Source organism: Apodemus sylvaticus, chromosome 3 (assembly GCF_947179515.1).
Source record: "Apodemus sylvaticus chromosome 3, mApoSyl1.1, whole genome shotgun sequence".
NCBI lineage: Eukaryota > Metazoa > Chordata > Mammalia > Rodentia > Muridae > Apodemus > Apodemus sylvaticus.
Window position 1 is genome coordinate 138,706,881 of NC_067474.1, and position 26,652 is coordinate 138,733,532.

General features: G+C 45.3%; 1 protein-coding gene and 1 pseudogene across 1 annotated transcript; one reads left to right on the forward strand and one right to left on the reverse strand.

Annotated features, from left to right (window-relative positions):
* On the forward strand, positions 1-26,607 carry Gnl2 (G protein nucleolar 2). The gene is made up of 16 exons (XM_052177315.1): positions 1-191; positions 4,250-4,334; positions 5,270-5,364; positions 7,067-7,206; positions 12,058-12,242; positions 12,697-12,763; positions 13,691-13,849; positions 14,345-14,458; positions 16,654-16,782; positions 18,622-18,726; positions 19,462-19,620; positions 19,783-19,896; positions 23,466-23,917; positions 24,322-24,401; positions 25,167-25,252; positions 26,411-26,607. Exons 1-16 carry the CDS (start codon positions 128-130, stop codon positions 26,561-26,563), a joined length of 2,187 nt encoding a protein of 728 aa, XP_052033275.1. The 5' UTR covers positions 1-127; the 3' UTR covers positions 26,564-26,607.
* LOC127679733 (mitogen-activated protein kinase 3-like) lies at positions 9,467-10,571 on the reverse strand (annotated as a pseudogene).
* Positions 26,608-26,652: the final 45 nt, after the last annotated feature.

Sequence of the window (26,652 nt, forward strand, 5' to 3'; positions counted from 1 at the left end):
GAGCGGAAGTGACGTCGCGCGTGTTCGGGGTCCAACGTGCTTCACACAGGACACACTCTTAGCTGGGAAGTTCTGAAGTGGTTTACCTCCCGAGTAGCAGAGCGGTGTCAGTACTGTCGGCGGCAGGATGGTGAAGCCCCAGTACAAAGGACGGAGCACCGTCAACCGCTCGGCGGCCAGCACCAACCCAGGTACGGCGGACCGGGCGGGACCAGGCCGCGGGAGCCTTCGGGGAGGAAGGCCCGGCCCGGCCTGTGCGGCGGACCCGGGCTGGAGGCACCTGCTCTAAAGTTGGGGGATGAGTCGCGCAGCCTCTGGCAGACATGAGGCCTCTCAGACGGAGGTGTAGAGAAAGGCACGTCAAGAATGGACTAGGATCCTGGAGTCCTGGCACACACCTGTCACCCCAGCCCTTAGAAAGCTGAGGCAGGAGGATCTCGAGTTAGAGGCTACCTGGACTACAGGGCACAGACTCTGAAAACACAAAGTGGAGTCGGTTGACCCAGGGGGCCTTTTACCCTTGGCTATAACATTCGTGCCACCTTAGCTTTGACTGTGTAAGTGATAAATGCTAGCATCCGCCTTAGGAATCACGATGCATAGGCAATAATACTTCAGGTAAATATTTTAATAGAGATGTTTTTGAGATACGATAAATTCCCACCTACAGAATGAATAAAACAGGCTTTCAGAGGAGTCCCTCCCACTTTGATTTAGCTACTAAAACTGTATTTAAATATGGTTTAGGCATAGAGGGGGGGTTGGTGACCCATGCCTGTAGTTCCCAACACTGGGTCGGCAGAGCCGGCAGATCTCTGTGAATTCGAGGTCAGCCTGGTCTCCATAGTGAGACTGCCTCAAACTGGAGGGGAAAAAATTAGGTATACTCTTGTCTCCATAAAGCTGCAAGGATAGCTGACTTCAGTATTTCCTTGTAATTTGCATAGTTAGGTTTTTAATCAGATTTTAAAAAAAAATGATGAAAACACTCAGAGGCTGGAGAGAACACTGGGAGAATAAGCTCTCTTTGTTGTTGCAGGAGGACCAGAGTTCAAGTCCCAGCACCCAGCTCGAGTTCAATCAGCTCTGATACCTCTGGCCTTCAAGGCTTCTACCCACATACATACGTATGATTAAAGAAAAAAGGCCCCCAAGCACACTGTTTATGCAGCAGCACTAAATGAGAATATACACAAAAGTTGCTCCATCACTTTGCTGTCTTTCATAACAGTATTTAATCATGTCATACCATGTACTTGGAAGATATACTTCGGATTGGTTGGTTTTTAGTTTGATGTTGCTTCTAAGCAGGGATTAAGTTTATCAGCAGCTGAAAAATGTAGATGGAAGCCTTGAGGATTAGTAGAGAGAGAGATTCAGGAAAAGGGCACAGAGCCAGATGTGTGTGCGGGTGGACTTCTCAATAGAGAGTTCCAGCGATTTAGTGATTTATTTTGGGTTCTCTCTTAAAATTTAGAATAGGAGGGGCTGGAGAGATGACTTAGGGGTTAAGAGTGCTGGCTGCTCTTGCAGAGGACCTGGTGTGATTCCCAGCACCCATGATACTGACAACCATCTGTTACTCCATTTCCAAGAGATCTGCCACCCCCTCTGGCCTCCACTGACACCCTGTGCATTTGGTGCACGTGGGCAGGATATGGGTGTGTGTGTGTGTGTGTGTGTGTGTATATGTATATATATATCATTACATACAGTATAAATAGAATTATTGAAAACTTAGGACAGGAGAACTAGTTATGAATTCACAAAGAGGGTTTCTAAATATGCTGCTTCTAACCTCAGAAGCTGTGGGTATTCGTCCTATAAGTCATGATTTGTGTGGAAATTAACCCAACTTTTAGAAACCATCATTTCTTGAAAATTAAGACAGACGGTGGCTTAACACCTTTAATCCCAGCACCTGGGAGGTTGTGGCATTTGTATCCTAGTGAGTTTGAGGGCAGCCTGGTCTATAGAGGGAGATTCAGGACAGCCAGGGCTCCACAGAGAAACCCTATCTTGAAAGTCCAAACAAAAAAAATTAAAAATATTTCTTTTTTAAAAATATTTATTTACTTTATATCTGAGTTTTGCCTAAATAATATGTACACTCTGTTTGCCCCTATTGCCCCTATAGATGGTTATGAGCCACCTTGCAGGTACTGGGAACTAAACCCAGGTCCCAAAACAACAAGTTCTCTTAATTGCTAAACCATCTCTCTGGCCTAGTCCTTTACTTTTAGACAGGCTTTCAGTGTGTTACCTCTGTCTCACTGTTTGGCCAAGGATATCTTTTTTTTTTTTAAGATTTATTTTTTATATATATATATATATAAGTACACTGTAGCTGTCTTCAGACACACCAGAAGATAACATTGGATCCCATTATCCCATTACATAATGGATAATGGTTGTAAGCCACCATGTGGTTGCTGGAATTGAACTCGGGACCTCTGGAAGAGCAGTCAATGCTCTTAACCATTGAGCCATCTCTCCAGCCCTGTATTCTAACTTCTAATCCTTGTTTCTGGTGTGCTGTGCCACAATGGCTGGTTTGTACAGTGCTAGGAATCAAACCCAGGCCTTTGAGTGCTAGGCAAGCATTTTACTCATTTAACTACATGGTTATTGTGGACACAGTAGTGGATAGACAAACTTTTAAAGGTGGGTACTGATTTTATGTAACCAATGTAGAGTATGACTGAGAATTAAAAATTAAATGGCAGCCAGGCATGGTGGTGCATACCTTTAATCTCAGTACTCAGAAAGCAGGAGCAAGCAGATCTCTGTGAGTTCTAGGACAGACAGAGTTACATTGTGAGACCCTATCTTAAAATAAATAAATAAATAAATAAATAACTACCCAACACACTCGGTCCCTCCCACAGTGGCACTCAAAGTTCTTGTCACAACTCCCCCACTTTTTCACTTACATATTCCCTTGTTTAGAGAAATAAAAGCAGAATTCTGAAAACTCAGTTTGTATAAGGCTGAATGAGAACCTTAATGTTTGATTTTCCAAAGCCCCTTTTACCACAGATACTTTATTCTTTCTGGTGTAAGGCAAGTTAAATGAGAAGAATAAGATTCCTATATGGCAGAATAGTGAGTTATAAGTTGTCTAGATGAATGTGCCTGAGCGTACTGTAAAGTTGTCTTGTGGGCCTCTAGGGCTCTTTATGCTGCTGCTCGGGATGGTCCTTGAAGTCCTTATTTAAAGGACACACGCCTTTAACCCCAGCAATCAGGAGCCAGAGGCAGGTGGATCTCTGAGTTTGAAGCCAGCCTGGTTTACAGAGTGAGTTTTAGGACAGCCAGGGCTATACAGAGAAACCTTGTCTTGAAAAACCAAAAAAGGAGAGAGCGATGGAGAAATATGAGGGGCATGGGACAGGGTCTGTAGTATACTCTTTAATTCCTGTTCTCAAGAGATAGAGGCAGGCTAAACTCTATGAATTTAAGACCAGCTGCGGCTACATAGTGAGACAGATGGCTCTGTGTAGTCCTCCCCCGCGCCCCCCAAATCTCTTTTATTCAGTTTTGCCAATTTTAAGATTAAAAAAATTTATTTTATATGTATTTGTGTTTTGCATGCATGTATATATGTACACCACTGTATGTGCCTGGTGCCTACAGAAGCAAGGAAAGGATGTTAGATTTCCTGGAACTGAGTTATAGTTGTCAGCTGTCACATGAGTACTGGAAACTGAACCCAGCTCCTTTGTAAGAACAGCCAGTGCTCTTAACCAGCGCCTATTTTTTGTTTCTTTTTGTTATTGTGGTTGGTTTTGTTTGTTTTTTATTCTGTCTTATTTATCTTTTAAACTGAGACCTCGATCAGTATCCTTTGTAGTTGAGAGCACAGAATGTATCAAATGCTTGCGTTAAAGTTCTGACTCTGCCTGTTAGCTGCCATCTGTGACTACTCAGTGTGTCTGGGGAACAAGGCATAAGACAGTTCTTATATGAGTGTTGTGTGGCTTGAGATGAGGCCGGTAGTGTGGAGCATGGTGCTGGTGCCAAAGTCGACTGCATCATGCTGTCAAATACAGTTCTTTTGGAAGTTGAGAGGTGGGTCTCAGCTTTGGCATAGCTCATTGCTCATAGTCATTTATTAGAGCAGCATATGGAGAGAGTAGACATTCTTAGGTTAGCTTGGCTAGTTGAGTAAGCAATTGGTTGGCACATTTTAAATAATGACTATATTAAATAGTTACTGGCTATCAAAAGGTTTATTGTTCATTTCTAGATCGAGTACAGGGAGCTGGAGGCCAAAACATGAGGGACCGGGGCACGATTCGGCGCCTGAATATGTACAGGCAAAAAGAGCGCAGGTGAGCCTTGGGTACAGCCAGTCTTTGCTTTCTTGCATGCCCTGGATTTAAAATTGAGACCTGTTAAGGTTTCATTCCCACCCCCACTTTTTCCAAATGGGAATAGCATGTTTTCAAATGCCATCTCATAGGAATGTTGCTGTGGTGATACAGTTAATAAATATGCTTAAAGTCATGGGTAGTAGATGGCAAAGCAGTGATTGTTTCCTAACACTCCTCAGCAAGTGGCCATCCTGTTCCTCATACACTGATTTCCAGCAGTGTAGTGTCAAATCCCAGCTAAATACCCATCATCCACAAGTACAAAGTGTATGACTGCTTACGAAAACTGCCAGGAAACTTGGCTGTTAGAGCCAGACACAGATCACAGCATTGTGGCGCTCGGATGCTCATCCCAGCCCGCAGTTCTGCTGAGGCAGCCTCCACTCCAGGGACTTGCTGAGAGTGGCATTTTGCTAGCTGGTCTTAATTTGTTGGGTAATTAGATTCATTTCTTCTGAAAGCTGTGTGTAAGACACAGTTGTCAGTAACCTAGCCTGCCTCAGTCACCCGCTTTGCAGTTTGTTTTAGAATTTTGAGTTCCAGGATAAATCATCCTCTACTTAAAATTCATTTAAACCAGCCTTTAAATAATTACCAAAAAACTCAAGTATGTGATTTTTTTAAAAAAGAAAACAAACAGTAAATGGATTTTTAAACATCAGCATTGTTACTCATCTAGCGAAATCATTACGTGCTCTGTTGCAAGAGGTTAAACGGCTTTTGGGCAATCTGTTTCAAATGTAGAAGGACTTTTTGTTTACTGGAGTCTGTATTTCATGATCATTTTAAATCCCCCCAAAGTCCTTTTGATGGGAAGCATGTCCGTGAGCCAGACTGTGCTCTTGCTGCCTTTCTTCTGTCGTCAACCCAAATCTGTTATTTCCTCAATTTAGGAACAGTCGTGGTAAAGTGATTAAGCCACTGCAGTATCAATCAACCGTGGCTTCTGGCACAGTGGCCCGAGTGGAGCCGAATATTAAATGGTTTGGTAAGTGTCCTCCTGTATCTCTACTCTATACAGTGTATGGTGAATGGAAAAGACTCAGGTTGAAACACTCAAGAGAAGGTTCTGGTGCGTGAGACTGCCACTGCTTATAAAAGGGCACTAAAGAGTTCCCGCATGGACAAGGAGCTGCCAGAAGTGCTAGGTCCCTCACACTTGTTCCTTTGGAAGAGAGCTAGCTCATTCTCAGTTAGAAGCGAGCCCTTGAGAACCCAGAGGCTGTTAGGTCCTTCCTCATGGAAACCTCTGCAGACCTTGGGCTGTTCATCTCTTGGCCGAGGAGATGGCTATACAAGAAGTGGCCTTGCAGGTGCTCTGGTCCCTTTACCGATTGGCAGGTGGATGTCCTTATTAGTCGTTGCAGGAGTGAGAGAGTTTGTCCAGTCACAGGAGTTTTGGAGCTTCTTTCCACTGTAATGTTTAGATAGTCACTGTTTGGCATCTGACCTCTGTGCGAGGTGCAGATGACCCCTGCCTGTCACTGTATTTAATGCCTTTTGATGGGCTGACTCCTAAGAACTGAAACAGAAAGAGAATCAAAATTCTGTTCAAGGCCAGAGTGGGAGGAGCTCAGGGAGAGTACTTGTCCGGTCTGTGCAAAGCCCTAGGGTCTGTCCCATCCCTGGAAAGGAGATACATGTTGATGTGTATGTGTGTATGTCAGAGAGGACTGGAGGGATTATTTACCATGGAGCTGGGTATTTGGAATTGAGTTGTATATGTGGCTAGAGGCAAGTTATTAAGTCTCTGTCTTTTAATTTCCTAATTTCTGAAATTGGAGCAAGAATTGCAGTATCTCAAGATGGTTATGGTGGGGGCATACCTCTAATCCTAACACATGAGAGTTGGAGGTAAGAGAATCAGAAGTTTAAGGCTAGTCTCGATGACATGAAATTCCATCTCCAAAAAAAAAAAAAAAAAGATAACAAAAACAGAAGAAGGACAGTATGGAGGCTCCGTGGTGAAGATAGTTACCCTCAAGCTTAACAACTTAGGTTCTATCTCCAGACCCTACAGAATAGAAGGCAGAAAGGGGATAACAACTGCAGGGTGTCCTCTGATGTCCACACAGGTGCTATGGTGTCCCCTATCACAAATAAATGTAAAAAGAAGCCCATGTGACGTGCTTAGCGTCGTCTCTGGCAAGTGGTGAGTGTTAAGCACTTGACCCTGTGTCTGCATCTGCTGTTGTTGACTTGAATGCTGCCCTTAGCATCAACGGCCTGGCGTTCCCAGCGCTGTGGCCTTCTTGCTTGTGTCCTGGATACTTTAGTAGTCCCTTCAAGCCCTCTTAACTCTGAGGTTTGGGGCTCCTTCTCTGTATGAGCTGATCAGTTGTGATTGGCTCCAGGTTTCTTTGCTAGGACTGGCAGGAACATTTGTCAAATCTCAGTTCTATTCAGTGATGATTAACTTTTGCTTTCATCCATTCAGGAAGCTGGGCTCTGAAAACTGTTGAAACTCCTATGTGTCTTAGTTGGTGGATGAATTCCCAGTGTGTGAGTGCAGGAGAGGCATGTGTTCCCCGCCTTTTCTCAAGTTTGCAAAGAGTTCTAAGGAGTGATGAATGTATAGGCTCTGGGGGGCTTGGGAATGACCTGGTGACTTGCCTTCCCATGTCAGAAAGTGAGCGCAGAAGTAAAACTAATCTCTGTATTAAATGGCATGTTCTCTATCTGTGAGACAGGAAATACTCGTGTGATCAAGCAAGCATCGTTACAAAAATTTCAAGAGGAAATGGATAAAGTTATGAAGGATCCATATAAAGTCGTCATGAAACAGAGCAAATTACCAATGTCTCTTCTGCACGATCGAATCCAGCCTCATGTAAGACAAAGGCCATGTCGGTCTGGGGTTTTTAGGGCAGATAGGTACTGCTTTAGTTTGTCTTTGGCTTTTGTAAGCAGCTCTGAGGAGTTTTTTTTGTTTGTTTTTTTGATTTATTTATTTATCATATGTAAGTACACTGTGGCTGTCTTCAGACACTCCAGAAGAGGGAGTCAGATCCTCGTTAAAGATGGCTGTGAGCCACCATGTGGTTGCTGGGATTTGAACTCGGGATCTCTGGAAGAGCAGTCGGTGCTCTTAACCACTGAGCCATCTCTTCAGCCAAACACTGAAGTTTTTATGAGCTTTAGGTGCTCTCCTTTGTCACCCTTGCTGTGGATTGAGTTTGGCCCAGGAGAGGCAGCACTGTGTGGATCCAAACAAGGCTTTGCAGTGAGACCTGAGTTCCATCTTCCCTCAGCCCTCCTCTTGCCTTAGGTACGGTTCTCCGTGAACCTTAACTTTCTTGCCATAAAGAGAATTCGTGTGCCTCTTTTCCTGCTTGGATACGGCTTGGTAACGGCTTGGTCAGAACTAATAAGTGTGCAACACCCTGCCCAAGGCTAAAGAGATGATAGCTATTAGGGGGTATGTGCGCACGCATGCACGCGCATGTGCAAGTGGAGGCCAGAGGACAACCGTGACCGCCAGTCTTCAGGCGCTAGCTACCTTTTCTTTCTTTTTTTTCTTTACTCAGGAAGGTTTTCTCCCTGGCCTAGAACTTCCTAAGTAGGCCAGACTGGCTCGGAAGAGCCTGGGTTGTCAGTGCTAGTTCATCATCTCCTGGAGCTGTAGGGGAAGGCTGAGATGGAAGGAGTCCTTCTGTGCTCTGTGAACTCCTTGGAGGTTCTTCAGGTGCAGGAAAGATGCTGTTGCCACTCTTGGTTGCTGGAGTTGTGTGGTGCAGTAAGGGCTGACTCTGGCCCGAATAGGAGGTCACACGGAACAAAGGAGTGGCTTAATGTTTGCCTGCACATTTTAAACTTGCATTGAATAATAATTCCCAGAAACCCAGCCAGTGTACAGGCGTGAGTGCCAGTCTGAGGAGGGGAGGGAAGCATTGACAAGCATACAAGGATTAAGCAGTTCAAAGAAAAGTGTTTACTTACAGAACAAAAATCAAAAGCCAAGCTGCTCATTGCCTCAGGTTTTGTCAATTATGTTGTGTTTTATGATGGACTTGAAGAATGGCACCTATTAGTGAGTGACTGTTTCCTTTCAGGAAAACAGATGAGTGTAATTCATGAACCACAGACAAGTTGCTCATTTCCCTTGTTCTCTTTGTCTCTTCTCTCTAAAGCCATCTTCTAAGCAACTATTGAGTCCATTTCTGGGAAGAACAGAGGTTCTATTGTGGATTTATTGCTTTGTTGCTTGCTCCAGTTGTTCGTTGTCTGCTGTGTGAAATGAAGGAGCCTTCAGTTTCAGGAGTCAGCTTGTGTTTTGATGGAGGGATAAATACTCATAATAATTGGTGGGTTTCTGCATTAGCTTTGAAAACCCCTTCTATTTTAATCCAGTGGCTGTAGCATGGTATGGACTCTAGTTCTAAAATGGTTCCACCCAGGGGAGTCAAATCAGATATAGTCTAACTTCTACACATTCAGTTCTGTGTGTTAAATGTATTTCTGTAGGATTGGAGTAAAAATAGTGTAAATAACATTGCGTGTGCACTTTGTGTAGTATTACAGTAAGTAAGCTTATGGATTCAAAACCATGTGTTTCATAGGTTATGAGATTCTTTTTCCTTATACACATCTCTATATATTAGATACAAGCACGGGGAGGTGGGGAGGGGCACTGGCTCTCTACGGGCCCCACCTCCACATCCAGTCACCCACACACAGAAGCAGCAAGGGTGTTACATGTGGCAGCTTGAGAGGGAGAGGGTTAGGCCTGGGCTCCTCAGGGAAAATGCGGTGGGGTTCCAACAAGATGAGTAGGCAGAGCTTAGCCTGGGTCCCTACTCAGTGCCCTTCACCCCTCTGTGTAGCACAGGGCCTAGGCAGTCATAGCCCTTCCATTCCAGAACGTCTACCAGAGCTGGGGCTAGCAAGGGTAGATAAAGACACAGCAGCAGAGATCCTCTCTGGGGCCATCTCATTACTCAGGCCATGGGGAGATGGGGCAGGGGATTGGAGTGGGAGAAGCCTGCTTGAAGCAGGAGACCCCAGCAAAGAGAGAGAATGTGGCCAGGTCCATCCTTGGTCCAACCTGGGCTGCCAGGGTCTGGGTTGAGCAAAGTTCATTTTCTAACAATCTACAGAGAAGGAGCAGGTATGAGCCAGGACCAGGTCCAAAAGGACAGGGGGTCTGTCCATGTTCTCGGCCTCTGGGACCTGTGCTGGAAGCTGGCTCTTTCTTGGAAGATCAGTTCCTTCAGCCGCTCCTTAGGGAGATCATCCAGTTCCATGTCAAAGGTGAATGGCTTCTCAGCCATGGCTCATCTGTCAGATCATAGTACTGTTGCAGTAAGGGAGAGACTGCTTCCTCTACTGTGATGCACTTGTTCAGGTTGAAGGTTAACATCCTGTTAATATCCAGTCCAGCAGGTCAAGAGCTTTGGAGCCATATTTGGGAAAAAGCTTGGCCCAAGTTACCTTGGTTTTAGAAGGCAGAAACTATAGGTAGTTTGGGCCTTCATGTTACTGATACAGTTAAGGTCCTTCTGGGCTGGGGAACCTGGTGTACCTAGAATGTGGTTGAGCTGGTCCAGTCAGTGCTTGCCGGGGCAGATGGGCTGGTTGGAGAGCATCTCAGCCAGAATGCAGACTACAGCAGATGTCAATGGATTTGGTGTAGCCCGTGGAGTTAAGCATGATCTCTGGGGCGTAGTACCAGCCCTAGCCATGTACTGGTTAGAAAGCCAGTGTGGTCATGCTCAGGGTCAGCAATCCGGGCCAGGCCAAATCACAGATCTTAAGGTCACAGGTGGTGTCAATAAGCAGCTTGGAGGGCTTCGGTCCCGGTGCAGTGCATTGACTGAGTGTATGTACGGGAGGCCCAGAGGGTCTGGAAGAGGAAGTAGCAGATGTGGTCATTGCTCAGCTTGTACAGGTCTATCTCCACGACGTCCTAAACAATGTAAACATCCCTCATGATTTCCAGGGTGGGTGTGCTGAGGATGTCTTGGATGCCTGACATTCTCATGGCGAAATTACAGCAAGATCTGCATTTTCCTCAGCGTGTGCTGACAGTAGGTTTGATGCTCGAAGAGGCTGATCTTCTTGACAGCCACTCTGGTCTTGCGCAGTGGTCATACGCGCCCTTGCTGATACACTGCAGCTGCGTGTAGCGTGTGTGGCCCACGTCGAGTGGCTCCCTTTCACCACCTCCACTCCCCCGGGATCACCAGGACGGATGGTTATGAGTTTTGTTTTTTTGTTTTTTTAAGGTTTGATTTTGTGTGTGTGTGTGTGTGTGTGTGTGTGTGTGTGATGTGTCTGTGCATGTGAGTTCAAGTGCCCTTGGAGGCTAGATGTGTCAAGATCCCCTGGTTTGGATGTGTTACAGGCAGTTGTGAGATGAGTGACGTGAGTACTGGAAATTGAATTCGGGTCCTCTGGAAGAGCAGTATGTGTCCTTGAGTGTTGAGCTCGCTCTCCAGCCTAGTTGTTATAAGATTCCTGAGGATAATTTGCCACGCTTGATTTGTATAATTGATATGATTGTGTATCACTTGTCTCCACCCTCCATCTCCTGGGATACAGGCTCACACCACTGCATCTTTTTGTGTAGTGTAGTTTTTTTTTTTTTTTACATGGCTTCCAGGGATTAAGCTGGGTCTTTACCCACTGAGCCATCTCTCCAGCCCAGTCATACTTAAGTTTTACTCATTGACTTCAGTTTTCTTGTGGACGGACATTCCCCTCAGTTAGAAGGTAGCAAGAGAATATGAGCCACAAGCTTGGGGTGTCAGGTAAATTAGGCCGCCTGGGGAGCTGGGGATCAGGAGGATCAGTGATGTGTGGAGGCCGTGCACCGTTCCTCATCACTTGTGAGCTCCCCGGCTGGTGCTTACCCAGGGCCCTGTGCTGGGGGGAGGTGCGTGTTGTGTTTGTTTTAAAGGAGAGTCTCTGCAGCCTTTAACATTGTTACGTGGTAGATCCTAACTCCAGCGTTGACTTTTATCCTGCTTCAAGAATTCCTACGCCTGTAACTCCTTCTCAGCGCATCAAGTTCTAGTTAGGATCAGGTTCCTTTTATCACATCTAGCCTATTATTTTGGACTTTTGCTAGATGTTTTTCATCTGAAGCGTTTCCATGTGCGTTTAATAAAAATGTTACCTAAATTAGGGAGAATGTTATCTGAAACTAAAATGCATCTTATAAAACAAGCAGTTCCTTTTAGCCATGAGAGAAATTAATTTCCAAGAAAAAGTTGGCATTTACAGTTGGTTTAAAAAAGAAAAAAACACACATTTTGACTGATTGTCCTTGACAAAACCTGTGAATTTGGCGAATTTTATGCACTTGTTTGAAAGCTCCAAAAAAGGGTCAGAAAAGATAAGTTACTTTTCATCACTGTAGCACTGATTCTATGTGACTGGAGTCTGTGGCGGTGAAGGAAAGCAAGTTTGGCGAGTCTCACATGGCGAATTTCACTCGGTGTCTGTGTTACCTTTCCACCCTTGCGGGGAAGCTCACAGCATTTCAGAATAGAAGAAGCCCTTGTGCAATATAAACACGTATTGCAGATTTGAAACTGCACTGGCTCTGTGCTCTTGTGGGTTTGGTGTGGTTTGAGCTTCAGAAAAAGCAAACTCAGATCTTTCCCAAGGTGGTTTTTAGCTTTTGCCTTGGCTCAGTGTTTTTCATTCCTGAGTCTTACCTGTACTTCTTTATCTTTAGAACGCAAAGGTCCACATTCTTGATACTGAAAGTTTTGAAAGTACGTTTGGCCCAAAGTCACAAAGAAAGCGGCCAAACTTGTTTGCAAGTGATATGCAGTCCCTTCTAGAAAACGCTGAAATGTCTACTGAGAGCTATGACCAGGGCAAGGACCGTGATTTGGTGACAGAGGATACTGGTGTAAGGTATGAGTTTGAGGTTCTCAGCTTTGTTGCTGTGCTCCAGAATGTTTCTTCTAATCTCTTCCTGATGCTATTTAGCCCTGGCTGGCCTGAAACTCAAAGAGCTCTCTCTGCCTCTGCTTCCATAAAGCAGGAATTAAAGGACACCTGGCAGTGTCCTTCCTAAGTCACTCCATTGTATATGTGTACCACATCAGGCTAATCTGCTGTTGGAGCATTGATGCAGTGACTTTGCAAATGCACTTTGATATCCTTCCCTTGGATATGTTTTGGGATTTTTGAGACAAAGTCTTATTGTGTGGTCCTTGTTGGCTTGGAACTTAACTGTGTAGACCACACTGATTCCCAGAGCTCTGACTCCCAGATCTTAGAGCTGGATTGCAGGCGGGAACCACCACTGTTGCCTTGTAGTCTTGATAGTGCTTCAGCTGCTCATTTCTGCTCCTTTCTTACTTAGAAATGAAGCTCAAGAAGAGATATATAAAAAGGGGCAGTCGAAAAGAATATGGGGAGAACTCTACAAGGTAAGGCTCATGGCGTCCTCTGAGGAGCAGGCACAGTGACTGACCAACTGAAGCCCTTGGAGGAGGTCACGCTTTACTGCTTCCCTCATCCTTTCCCTCCATGAAGGAGCTGAGATATAGTCTTGTGCACACTACTGCTGTGCTGGAAAGGAAGAGCACTGTGTTATATTGCCTGTCAGTCCTGTACACTACCTCTTAGGATGTGCCGCACATAGTTAGTGCTGCATAAGAGTGTGTAAGTTATTGCCAGGCCTGGTGGAACACACCTTTAATTCCAGCACTCAGGGGGCAGAGGCAGGCAGATCTCTGTGAGTTGCAGGACAGTCAGGGATATAACACAGAGAAACCCTATCTCAAAAAACCAAAGGGGGGTGTGGGCGGATTGTAAGTTACTTAGCCTCACTATCTCCTGTACATGAGAGCACAGGTCTGGGAAGGGTTAATACCTTAGCCAGCCTGCCTAACTCTGTGGGGAAAGAAAGAAGAGCTTCGTGTGCACTCCTGAGTGCTGACCTAGTGCTTTTGAACTGACTGTCAGGAGTGGGGGTGGGGGCGGGAATAATATAAAAAGCTCCAAGCACGCACGCCATGTAATTAGTCATAATAAGAAACTAGGACCATAAAGATAAACTAGCCAAATTTAATTTCTGTAAAATACACAAACCCATACGTAATACCTGGTACTTGTGAATCAGATGGGTTTGATCTAAGCCAGCTTTCCTATTTGAAATTTGACATGTTTTGAATATTCTTGAACAGCTTTTGAATTCTGATGAGTGGGCATTGAGACTGGATACCGCTCACTCCCTTTACTAGACTGTTTGCAGTTGCTTCCAAACACAGTTTTATTCCTTTGGGCCCCCTTAAATGGTCCCCTTCATTTTGTGTGAACTGTAGCCAACTGTTTCTGCTTCTTTGGATTTGCAGGTGATAGACTCATCAGATGTTGTAGTTCAAGTCCTTGACGCTAGAGACCCAATGGGCACACGTTCCCCTCACATCGAAGCTTACTTGAAAAAGGAAAAACCCTGGAAACACCTCATTTTTGTACTCAATAAATGTGACCTTGTTCCAACTTGGGCAACAGTAAGTTCAGCTCAACCTACTGTGGAGGCCAACAGGGCAAGCCATTCACTAGCACATCAGTGCATAGATTCTAAACAACAGGGTGTTGACGTGTCACACTGGGGAGTACCCTTACTGTCCTCACTGGCATGTCCTTACTGACGAGAGAGCTAACATGTGCACCGACGACAGGCAGAGCCGTCTTCCATCTTCTGGCTGGGGCAGCTGCAAGCATTTTGTCCCTTCAGTGGAGGCAGTTGCCAGTCACTGCCTCCCCATTGTGTTCCATTAATTGCATTTAGTAGTTAGGATAGTTTTGGAGTATTGTTTTCTAGTCAGTTATTAAACAAAAGACAAAGCACTAACTGTCACGCTTGAAAAAGCATCTCAAAGAATTATGGCTGCTGTTTCCCTTAGGCTGTGCTGTGTTTGAAGCCATCAGTAATTCCAATTCTGATTCCTCTGAATAGTGTCGCAAACCAGCTGTAATGTACCGGTGTTTTCTCCTCCCTGTAGAAACGATGGGTTGCAGTGCTCTCCCAGGACTACCCAACGCTGGCTTTCCATGCAAGTCTCACTAATCCCTTTGGGAAAGGAGCATTCATTCAGCTTCTGCGGCAGTTTGGGAAGGTAAGGAGGCTGCTTCTGCTAGAGCAGCGGGGCTGAGTCTGAAGTGGCTAACACTGAGTCAGTACCTTGGAGGTAGAGGCAGGTGGAGCAAAAGCATGAGCTGGTATGGGCTACATAATGAAATCTGTCTCACAACAACAACTGTGTTGTTCACTTTTCAGTGTTTTCTAGAGGTATAAAAACCCGCAGGCGCTCTGGATTGTGATGGAGCTGAAGCCTTTTTTCTTTTCCTGGTGGGGTGGCTGTTCTGCCATATCACTAGCACCTTTGTTCAGCCTTTGTCAAAGGACAGCTGCCCAGCCCATCACTTCGCGGACATTCTGAACCAGATCCTTCTCTAACAAAGACAGGATTCCCGCCACACCCGTCCTTGTTTCCCAGAAGCAGGACTTTTGACTCTTGGCCATCATTCCTGCTATTTCAATACTACATGCTGTTTGTACACACTGATGATTTATTTCTTGATTTCCCCAACTCTTCCCCTTATTTTTGCATACTTATTAAATGCTTCCTGCCTTAAAATTTTATGGTTAGGTAGTTTTTGTTGTTGTTGTTGTTGTTGTTGTTGTTGTTGTAAGATGTTTTTTCTTTTTCTTCCCCCACCCCCCCCCTTTTTTTTTCAAGACAGGGTTTCTCTGTGAAGCCCTGGCTATCCTGGAACTCACTCTGTAGACCAGGCTGTCCTTGAACTCAGAAATCTGCCTGCCTCTGCCTCCCAAGTGCTGGGATTAAAGGCGTGTACCATCACCTCTGGGCTCCTTTTTTAAAATTTAATGTTAGCCATTGAACCCAGCCTTAAACACTGCTAATAAGTACTTGTCACTACTCAGCTAGGATCCCAGTTAGAAATGGCTCTCATGCACGAGCCCTCTCTTCCCTCCTGAACTCTGTTTTATGGAAAGGGTTTCATTTTGTGGTGTTTAGAGAACAGATGGATTTGTGATGCAGGCTAGTTCCATATTCTCTGTGTAGCTGGGGCTGGCCTTGAATTGCTGCAGCTGTCCTGCCTTAGGCTTCTGTTGCCTCCTGATGCTGGGTGTGGTGAGGTAACTTGTCTGTCTGTCTCTCTCTCTCTCTCTCTCTCTCTCTCTCTCTCTCTCTCTCACACACACACACACACACACACACACACACACACACGTCTCTCACTTGCTCTGCTTCTGTGTACTATGGAGAGCAGTGTTGGACTGAGTGTCACTTGGTGTTTAGTCTTCCACCTGAAGTCCTGTTCAGAGCAGTGTACTCAGGTGCTCTCCTGCTGCTTTCTGAAGATGGCTTTATCTCTGCTTCACGCCTTTGCTCTGTTGTTGCTCTGTATGTTTAACATTTGGGCAGACACTTGGGCAAGCATGTAGTCTACTTTTCAGCCAGCCCTCTCCAGTAGGAACTGGCTGCTCTCAGCCTGTGGTCTGCCTTCAAGTACTATGCCAGGCCTGGTGGCACACGCTTCCAGTCTCAGCTACTCAGAGACTAGACTCCTATCCCACGAATTACTTTGCTCAGGAGTTTGAAACTGTCCCTGGGCAACAGAGAACTGGTATCAAATTGAAAGCAAAAGTACTCACAACTCTGATAGACTCTTGGTGTCTTTTTGGTGTGGGGACTACTAGACAGCAGTGGTGGATCTCACTGAAGGGAATAGTGTTAATTCAGGACACAGGCATTTTCTTTGGGTTTGTCGTCATTTCCAGAAGAGACTCTTCCAGTTTCTAGATGTAGCTCTGGGAGCATCAGGGAGCAGGGTCTAGAGGAATGGTCTCACTGCCTAGTGTTTAGACGTATTTGGCGCTTGAACACCTGCCCTTTGCTCTGCTCCAGCCATGTTTCAGGCACGCATGTCTCCAGTAGGCATCTCTTAGGCTCCTTCCCTAAACATGTCCCTACAGAGCCTGGTGGTGCACTGTGGTGAGGGGATGGACACACTGCCTCTTCCTGATCTACGTGCTGTTAATCTAGAGCACAGATGCATTACATGGGTGCCTGAGGTCATGGCTCACTCCTGACATGAAATTGCACGTGTATCTCCTGGGCTGTGAGGCTGGCTTGTGTTGAGACTTCGCATCAGGATGCGTTCAGTGCTCTGTATTATAGTAGTCCTCCTTTAGCCAAGTAGCAGAGTCTGACCGACCTAAAGGAGATATGGCAGAGCATATGTGATAGATACTCTTTTCTTTCCTTTTTTTTTTTCTTCACAGTTGCATACAGACAAGAAACAAATCAGTGTTGGGTTCATTGGCTATCCAAATGTAGGCAAGAGCTCTGTGATAAATACATTACGATCCAAGAAAGTTTGCAACGTAGCCCCCATTGCAGGAGAAACAAAGGTGTGTATGGGTTCTATAATATATTCTATTTCTATGAAGATTTATTTGACTCTTTAAGATATGGAGATCTCCCCTCTCTTCTTCCCTTCTTTCTGTCCTCTTTCTTTCTTTAACAGTACTAGGGATCAAACCCAGGACACCTCACACCCCTGCTAGGCAAGTGTTGTGCAGTGAACATGGTACCCAGTCCCTGTCTACTTCTCAAGATTGACTGTGCCTTGTATGCTAGGAGTTGGCTGCAGTGTGGTTTGGTTTATGGCCTATATTTAAGTCCTTTGTACATTGCCCCTGTACTCTTTTTTTTTTTTTTTTTTAAGATTTACTTATTTTATTTATATGAGTACACTGTAGCTATCTTCAGACACCCCAGAAGAGGGCATCAGATCACATTGTAGATGGTTGTGAGCCACCATGTGGTTGCTGGGAATTGAACTCAGGACCTTTGGATGAGCAGTCAGTGCTCTTTTGTTTTGTTTTGTTTTGTTTTGTTTTGTTTGTATGCAGAAATCCATTTTATTTCTACATTACAACAAGAAACAAACTTAAACCTGTATTTCAAAAAGGAAATTCCTAAGAATAAATCCAGCATCTCCTGTATAGGAGTTGCATGTTGAAAATTACAAAATTCCAAGGAAAAGAGTTTAAGCTATATATCTTTAAGAAGTAAATATCTAGTGAAACCATCCACATTTGCATATTGAAATAATGTAGTAAAAATGTTAATTCTGTTTAACTTGATATGAATCAACCAAACTTCCTATTAATTCTCAGGAAAAATCTTTGGAGATTTATATAATATTTTATATAAATATTATAAATATATATATAAATATTATATATTTATATAATATTTTAAATGTTATGTGGAAAAACAAAGAAACTTCATGAAATAACAGAAATTTTTATGAAATTGAAGAAAAGAGTAGGAGTTACCATTTCTTAACCAAGTAAGAAGTATCAGCCTATCATAAGACATAGTAGCAGTGGTAAATACTAAATGATGGTGAGGTTGCAAAGAAAATACAAAATGATGGTGTTTCGCAGTCAGTGCTCTTAACCACTGAGCCATCTCTCCAGTCCCCTGTACTCTTTTTTTAAAAAGATTATTCATTTGTATTTTATGTGTATAATTGTTTGGCCTACATATATGTTCACTGTGTGCATGTCTGTTGCCAACAGAGGTCAGAAACAGGCACCAATCCCCTAGAACTGGAGATAGTGACCGTTGTGAGCTGCCATGTGGATGCTGGGAACTGAACCTGGACCCTCTACAAGAGCAGCAAGTGCTCTAAACCATAGAGCCACCACCCCCTTCCCTCCCCCCATTCCCTAACCTTTTGCTTTAATAAAACCTTAACCATAACTCTAACCTTTTGCTTTAATAAAACCAACCCAAGAATATTTGGTGTCTGGATTAAGAAGAAAAGAAAACTTAGTCTTTAGACAGATTCTGGTATTTAGAAGTCAGCAGCTGTAACAGAGAGCTTAGGAAAGGCATGGTTCTGCCTGATGGCAAAGAAGCCGGCGTCTCTGTGCTTCTGAGTGTGTTAGGACCTGGAGAGGCTCACTGTGGTGCCCTTGCACGATACCTTCTGGAAATCCTGCCTCTGCCTTATTCTTGGACTCTTAGTGATGGAACTCCATCACTCTGGTTTATGCTTGGTGGAAGTTGTCATACTTGGCTTAAGTAGAGGATAGACTCTGGCCTGATTATTCAGCAGGTTGCTTTTCTCTGGCTTTCCCTTCCCTCCTTTCTAGCTTAATATGGCAATGTAACCGATTAGTGAAGTTAAGCTCCCAGTATTTGACTTTGGCAAACTTAGGATTTCCTGTCTGCAGGTCTGGCAGTATATTACCTTGATGCGTCGGATATTCCTGATTGACTGCCCTGGTGTGGTTTACCCATCTGAGGACTCAGAGACCGACATTGTGCTCAAAGGAGTGGTGGGTATTCATCCTTAGCAGTTGTGTTCTCATTGCGGGGATCTCTGAGAGCCTTTGCACTCCTTGTTCAGAAGGCAGTCTGGGGTCAGCTGTCTAGCCAGACACAGAAACATGATGCTGAACAGAGCAGCCTCCTTTCCACTCAGCCTACCTCAGGAGGTCGAGGGGCTGTGGGCATATCTGGTCAGTGTCATCCCACAGCAGTGTGCCGTAACCACGTGGGATCCGAAGGGAAGCAGGGCTTGTTTATGCTCAGTGATAATTCATCTTCATGCGTTTATGGATTGAGTCATCTTGGAACCCAGTCATTTCCTTACTTGTTTCTGAATATGACTGAAAACTTAAATGATTCCCCTAACCATAACCATGCTTCTAGCATACGTCCTCTGCACATTCCTCCCCGTCCTTCTGAAATTCTTGGATTGCTTTTTGTGTTCTGGGTTCTGGGAGTAGCAGGCTTCTTAACCATCCCTGCCAGTGAGTTACACAGAGCATTCCAAGTTCAAACTGCCTGTGGAGGCCGCACACAGTCCGCGGTAAAGCGGGATTAGCGTTGATCTCTGGGCTCCGTGGCTGTGGTCAGCTTTCAGGCGTGGTCCTTGCTCCTGCCAAACTATCACAGACACAGCAAAGCCCCACTCATCTTGATATGGAAATCCATTTTCGTTTATAGAAATCACTGAATTTTCCTGTCTGTGCAAAAGAATTGAACACGGCATTTCTATTACTCTTTAGGTTCAAGTTGAAAAAATTAAAGCTCCTCAAGACCACATTGGTGCTGTCCTTGAACGAGCAAAGCCAGAGTATATCAGCAAGACGTACAAGATTGAGGCCTGGGAGAGTGCGGAGGACTTCCTGGAGAAGCTAGCTGTGCGCACTGGGAAGTTGCTGAAGGTGAGCCAGTGTGGGTCTTGGGGATCGGCACTGGGGTACATGGACCTGCCATTGTGCAGCGATAGAGCCTGTCTCTGGACGGGGAGGAACTGGAATGACCCTCCTCATCCAGAAGAGCTTTTGCTCTGTGGCTTTAACTGGGAATCTGTCCTGTCCTTTCAGGGGGGAGAGCCTGACTTGCTGACTGTGAGCAAAATGGTTCTCAATGACTGGCAGAGAGGCCGCATCCCTTTCTTTGTCAAGCCGCCCAACGCAGAGCTACCGACAGCTCCCCAGGTAAGAAGAGGTGAACATGGGTCCCGGAAAGTGGGGTCAAATGACCCTAATATGGTGTGACGTAGGGTTGTTTCCCTCAGTGGAGCATGTGTATCATCCCATTGTGTAAACAAATGAGCAGAATAAGGCCGAAGAGGGAGAGTAGATAGATACCAGCCTTGGTGGCTGGGAGGAGGAGGAGAAGAAAGTAGTATTTGTTAAATGTCTTGTCTTCTGTGGGAGCATCGGTGTTGCCAAAGTTCATTCATGAAGAAACCTTTTCTTAAAACAACCACAGCCACAGAGAAAAGGAGGGTGAATAGGAGCCCTTGCTCTAAAGAGAGCTGGGAGCTCATGGGCAGGGGAGTAATGGAGTTGACAATGTTCTGGTGAGCAGCTGTTGGGCTTGAGGACTAAGCTGGGACACAGACAGGAAGCTGCTGACTGCCCCAGAGCTTTTACCCTGATGGTGACTTGGCCTAAGACTTAATCTTAACACTTGACTTTCCTGTTTCGGTGGGTCTCTGGAAGTAATGGCTTTGGGTTTGTTTCTGCGTTCCATCACTGGGATCCTGGTAGCTCTGGTCTTCTTCTGGAAATACGTCTTAACTAAAGCAAGATGATTCCATTTGTGTATTTGTTCCAGCATTAAAAACTTAGCATGCGCCGGGCGGTGGTGGCGCACGCCTGTAATCCCAGCACTCTGGGAGGCAGAGGCAGGTGGATTTCTGAGTTCGAGGCCAGCCTGGTCTACAGAGTGAGTTCCAGGACAGCCAGGGCTACACAGAGAAACCCTGTCTGGATAAAACCAAAATCTAAAAAACCAAAAGAAAAAAAAAAGAAAAACAAAAATACAAAAAAATCTTGTTAAAAAAAACAAAACAAACAAACAAACAAAAAAACAACTTAGCACGCTGTCAGGTGGCAGTGCACCTAAAGCAGAGGCAGAGCAGCCAAGGACACACAGAAAGTCTTTGTCTTGGGGGGTGGGGAGGGAGGAAGACTTACACAGTGTGCCCGACATTGTCTGGCTTTCCTCCCTCTTCTCTCAAAAACCACAACCAACCAAGTACAGCAGTTCCCCTGTCTCTCTGCTCTGTACATGGTATCATTCATTCACTCATTAATCCATTCATTCAGTGATAAGGGTGGAGCTCCTAGCCCTCTGGTGCAGAGGGGCTGCCATGAAAAGCAGGCAGGTCCCCACCCTGGTGTACTTAGATGCTGGTGGGGTGTGAGGTCAGGTGTGAGGTGCAAGTACATGTGTTAGTGGGCGTCCACTCCACTCCAGCAGCTCTCGGACTCCAGTGAGATTCTGATTGTAACTTCTGGAATTAGTGGAGACCCCACAAATCATGAACTTGAGTCTCCCCCAGCCTGCTCCCCCTTAGCATTACAGTCAGTCAGCTGAGTCAGCACTCAGTCAGCTCCCTATTCAAGAGGCTGGGGTGTGACTTGCTAGAGGAGAAACTCAGCAAAGTACTTTTATCTGTGATTCCCAGTTCACCACAAACACTAAAGGTCAGAGAGGCTCAATGGAAGCCATGCTTCAGCAAGGTAGGAGAGAGACAGCTGAGGAGGAAATAGCCAGAGTCTGTATGGGCATGACCTATCACGGAGGCAGGAAATAGCAGGTGGGTGGGCATCCTGTGGGCATAAGCATTCTGGGATAGTGCCAGGTACAGGGAGATTCACCCAGGAAGATGTGAGGAGACAGATGCATGGTATCCAAGCACAGGTGACTAGCCATGTGACAAAATGTAGATTGGAGTTATTTAAAGTGATGATCTAGTCAGAGAAGAGCCTAGTTATATGGCCAAGGTATTTGTAAATATATTTTGAGTCTGAGTCTTATTCCTGGGAGCATGGGGCTGGGAGGAAGAACCAGACTTGTACAGACAGCAGTCACTGGCTAGGCATATCAGGGTCAGAGTGTTTGTTTATGGAAGTGAATCAGTGGCTATAGATGATTCAGCTAAGTCTCTGGCCCCTCTTCTTTCCCCAAAGGTTGGAGGTTAAACTGAGTGTTGCCTTTCTAGGGAACAGGTCCTATCTGAAGGCAGCTACGTAGCCCGCCTATTGCACATTAGCTTCCATTCAGGTGTGCTGGGTAGGGATTCCTTATGCATATGACACATCCCTCAGGAGTGGCCAGAGAGTTTAGGCCCTCTGTGCTAAGAATGTATGTTTGTTATGCTTGAATATAGCAGAGTTCAGGGAATTGAGGGTACTATGAGCACTCTACCAAGATAAGGGGTTACAGGAGTCAGAGAAGGACTTGTGACTGGAAGGTAGGGAAAGCTTCTGAGGAACAGGTACCTCCACAGAGATCTAACTCTTAAGCACAGTTATCCTTATTCAGAGTTTCTCCTTTTTATCCTTTTTTTGGTTCATCCTCCTTTTCTTGTTGGCAAAGTAGTAATTTATCAGAAAGCTAGTAATAATCAGAAAGCTAGAAATCACTAGTCATGATAGCTCATATCTTTTTTGTTTGTTTGTTTGGATTTTTTTTGTTGTTGTTGTTTTTTTGGATTTTGGTTTTTTCGAGACAGGGTTTCTCTGTATAGCCCTGGCTGTCCTGGAACTCACTCTATAGACCATGCTGTCCTCCAACTCGGAAATCTGCCTGCCTCTGCCTCCCAGAGTGCTGGGATTACAGGCATGTGCCAACACTGCCCGGCAATAGCTCATATCTTTAAATCCAGCACTTGGAAGGCAGAGTCAGATGGATTTCTGAGTTTGAGGCCAGCCCGGTCTATAGAGCACAGTCTGGGACAGCCAAAGCTACACAGAGAAACCCTGTCTTGAAAGAAAAAAGAAATGTAGAAATCACTACAAAATATACAAACTTAAATTAGCATGTATACGCCCATGTGCATATGCTCTGTACACACAAACATGTATCATGATACTCGTGAGGATCTGAGGACAGCTTTGGGGAGTTGGTTCTTGCCTTTCACCGTGTGAATTCTGGGGGTTGAACTCAGGTTGTCAGATTAGGCAGCAAGTGCCTTTACCTGCTGAGCTAATTTGCCACCTCAAAAATGTACAAACTTTTATTCAGTTTCCTTCCGTTTTATGGATTCTGGACTTGTTTAGCATCTAACCCAGTCACTCTTGACTTTGGAGAGTCACTATGTAAGTTTGGGTCCCAGGGATAAGATGATCTACATGTGAAATGTTGTGAAAGTTTGGCACATGCTGACTTTGCATGAATACCTGAAATAGGCCAGTCGTCCCGCATTGTAGAGAACGCGCATGCGTCCTGGTCCTCCTTTAGCTTCGCTTCCACTTTCTTGGATTTGGGTCTCCCATTTTTCTATGTGCGTCCTCTGCCTGCCCCTTTTTCCTGATACCCAAGAAGGACACCACTGTTTTGGTTTCATTGGGTTGGTTCCCTTCATCCTAAACCATAGCTCTGTCCTTTATAAAGGATCAAAAGATCCTTTATAGTGCTGGCTGCTGTGTAGAGTTCCATTGTCTTAGATCTGAAAGGAGGATTGCTTATCTGAGAGCCAGTAGCGGTTGAAGCATGGGTCTCCATTTTTGATTCCATTTTCCTCTTCTCCTCCATCTTTGGTCTTTACTAGCCTCCATCCTCCTCACCATTGGAAGTGCCCACAGAAACAACCCGGAACAACCCAGAAGAAGAGACCACAGAAGCAGAAGTTGAAAGGTCAGACTCTGTCATTGAAAAGGAGCCTGAAGCAGACTGTTCCCAGGATGGAAACTCAGAGATGCAACAGATCCTCGCACGGGTCCGCCAGAACTTTGGCAAAATCAATGTGGGGCCTCAGTTTTCTGCGGACGACCTGGTGCCTGTGGAGATGTCAGACTTGGAAGATCTGGAAAGCCATGCGGAAGAGGAAGAACAGGAGCAGGAACAGCCAGGAGAGGATGCTGAGGAAGAGTGTTCCCAAGACACTCAGGAAGAACCAGTGGAAAGTGACACCAAAGCTGTGATCAGAGCCCTAGATGAGAAGATTGCCAAGTACCAGAAGTTTCTAAATAAAGCTAAAGCTAAAAAGTTCTCTGCCATCAGGTAATATTTTCTTCTTCTTTCTAATTAGCTTATCTGTTCTGTTCTCACTTGGCCATGAACATTGACTTTGGCATTGGAGTTTTAAAGTACTTAGGACAGAAGCCACGGCCTGCATCTGTCAGGCAAGTGCTCCATCACCCAGCTCTAGTCCCAGTCTGAACAGGGAGCTAGGAATGGTTGCTTTAAAGACAAATCTGTACATTTTTCATCTTCAGCCACCTGAAGTACATGGGGCTTGGTTACCTAGTATTCTAGCCTAGGAGCTGTATGAACTGCTGGGCATTGGCTGTATCACCCAGCAATCGCCACAAACACCTTTCCTTCATGAGTGTTCCACCTCGCCAGATTGGCCTTTCAGAGCAGTTAAAGAAGAGCAGCTGTGTGACTTTGCTTTTATTTTTCAGAATATCCAAGGACTTAAGTGAAAAGGTTTTTGCAAAATATGAAAAAGAGAAGAAAACATCTGCAGAAGTCAGTGATGCAGGTGAGATCAATTCTTTGAACCATTTAGATGTGATTTGTAGCTTTGGGATAGTTTCCTCCATACAGGTAGGTACTTAGCATCTGGTTCCACATTCTACTTACCATGCAAATTGAACTCTCCACTTGAGATTCTTTACATTTTAAAGATACAGTTGATGCTTAGGAATACTGCCTCACAAAAGTGCATATTAATAGCTTTAAACAGAAGCATCTGCAGAATTGAGGCAGGGGTCTGTCTGCGTTATTTCTCTATCGCTGTGATATGCAGCACATGACAAACAAGCAGCAATGCCCTGGGGATTTTTAGCCTCAGCCCAACACTGTGGCACATGACCTTTTCCAAGTAGTTCCGTCAATTGGGGACCAAGTGTTGAAACATTTTTTTGGGGGAGGAGTTCGAGACAGGGTTTCTCTGTATAACCCTGGCTGTCTTGGAACTCACTCTGTACACCAGGCTGGCCTCAAACTCAGAAATCCGCCTGCCTCTGCCTCCCAGAGTGCTGGGATTAAAGGTGTGAGCCACCACTGCCCGGCGTGTTCAAACATTATGAGTTTATGGGGGCCATTTTCATTCAAACCACCACAGATATTTCATAGTTACTACATGATATAAGTTGAACCCCACTATGACCATGGCTACTTGTACCCCTGCATGTACCGTCTATCTCCATATACAGGGCTTGCTTCTACAGTAGTCCTCCAGATTTTGAAATGCTGTTTCTATTGTTAATCTTCGTTCTGTGTTTTATGTATCATTTGTATCCAGCTCCCACCAAAAAGGCAAGGAAGTGGAATGCACAGATGGAAGACGAACCTTCAAATAAGACTCAGAGGATGCTGACGTGTAAGGAAGTAAGTATTCTGCTTCGTTTAATGAAATGTGGGCACAAAGCCTAGTGTACCGGTGCATTCCCGCCATGCTCTTAGTTCCAGTGTGAGAGGCAGAGGTGGAGGGGTCTGTGAGCTTGAGGCTGCCTGGTTTCCACAGCGAATGAGTCCTCAGACAGCCAGGGCTGCACAGTGAAATGTGGGGAAATCAAACAAAAGAGCAGAAGTCGTCCATTTTGAGGTTTGTTTTCATTTCTTGTGTGTGCATGTGTGTGTGCAGGCATCTCATGACTTGGTGAGCACTTAGAGCTCGAAGGACAGCTTGTTGGTAGGTCCTGGGAATGGAGCTTCTGAGCCACTTTGGTTTGTTAGTTTTTGTTTTTGAGGCAGAGTCTTGGTATGCAGGCTCTGGTTATCCTCAGACTCGGGCAGTCCCTTTTCTCTTAGTACCTCAGGTGGTGGGATTGCAGGTGTAAGCTATCATGCCCAGCCACAAAACCAGTCCCCAGGACCCGTTCTTTTTTTTTTATTTTATGCAAGTTGGATTATATATTTTTTTGGTGCACATGCCTTGAGAGGAGACATTGTTTCAATATATACATACAGACACGTGTTTTCACGAAATCTGTGTTTTACAATCCCATTTTTTGCAATGAAAACTCCCTTGTTCTTAATATAGGAACTCAGGTACAAAGGAATATCAAATTGTAAGGACCCATTCTTTCTGAAATGAGTTTAGAACTGGGAGTCCTAGGAACCCATGTGTTGGTGATCTGATGCATGTAATTTAACCTGGTCAAGAAGTGCCCCACGGAATCCTTGCGTCCAAGTCCTTGAGCCCAAGTTAGGTTTCAGGAGTTCTAGGTTACCACCTTCACACCTGTGTCCTATTAACCTGAAGAACTGGAAGGTGTTCTGTGGCTTCAGGGAAGTGAGTAGAGGCGGGCAGGTGCTGGGCCCCAGGGAAGGCCATCCTTGGAAGGGAGTGGAGCAGAGCTGAGCTGAACTGAAGCAGCCGGCTGGGGAGGGGGAGGGGGAGGGGAGGGGAGGGGGGAGGGCGCTGAGTTTTCAGGTCTGAGACAGACTGTCCCCTGGCTCTGCTTCCATGGCTGTGGGAGCGGCACAGGCAGGGCAAGGGTGACCCCCAGGTGTGACTGTTTCCTTTCTGTTGTGTATTTGCAGCGGAGGAGAGCAGCACGGCAGCAACAGTCCAAAAAAGTCGGTGTGCGCTACTATGAGACACACAACGTGAAAAACAGAAACAGGAACAAAAAGAAGACAAGCGACTCAGAGGGGCAGAAACACAGACACAAGAAGTTCAGACAGAAGCAGTAACCGCTAGAAAGCTGTTTATTAAATTATACAGAAATATGCCATTAGGAACTGTGTTCACTTTCTTGTGCCCAGTTGGCATCTGTAAGGCA

Bases quoted from the DNA above. Each gene is read 5' to 3' on its own strand.
- Gnl2 (XM_052177315.1), top strand. From the start codon at position 128: ATGGTGAAGCCCCAGTACAAAGGACGGAGCACCGTCAACCGCTCGGCG. The intron at 5,365-7,066 runs GTAAGTGTCCTC...TCTGTGAGACAG, and splicing joins GCCGAATATTAAATGGTTTG to GAAATACTCGTGTGATCAAG. The intron at 19,621-19,782 runs GTGAGCCAGTGT...CTGTCCTTTCAG, and splicing joins GCACTGGGAAGTTGCTGAAG to GGGGGAGAGCCTGACTTGCT.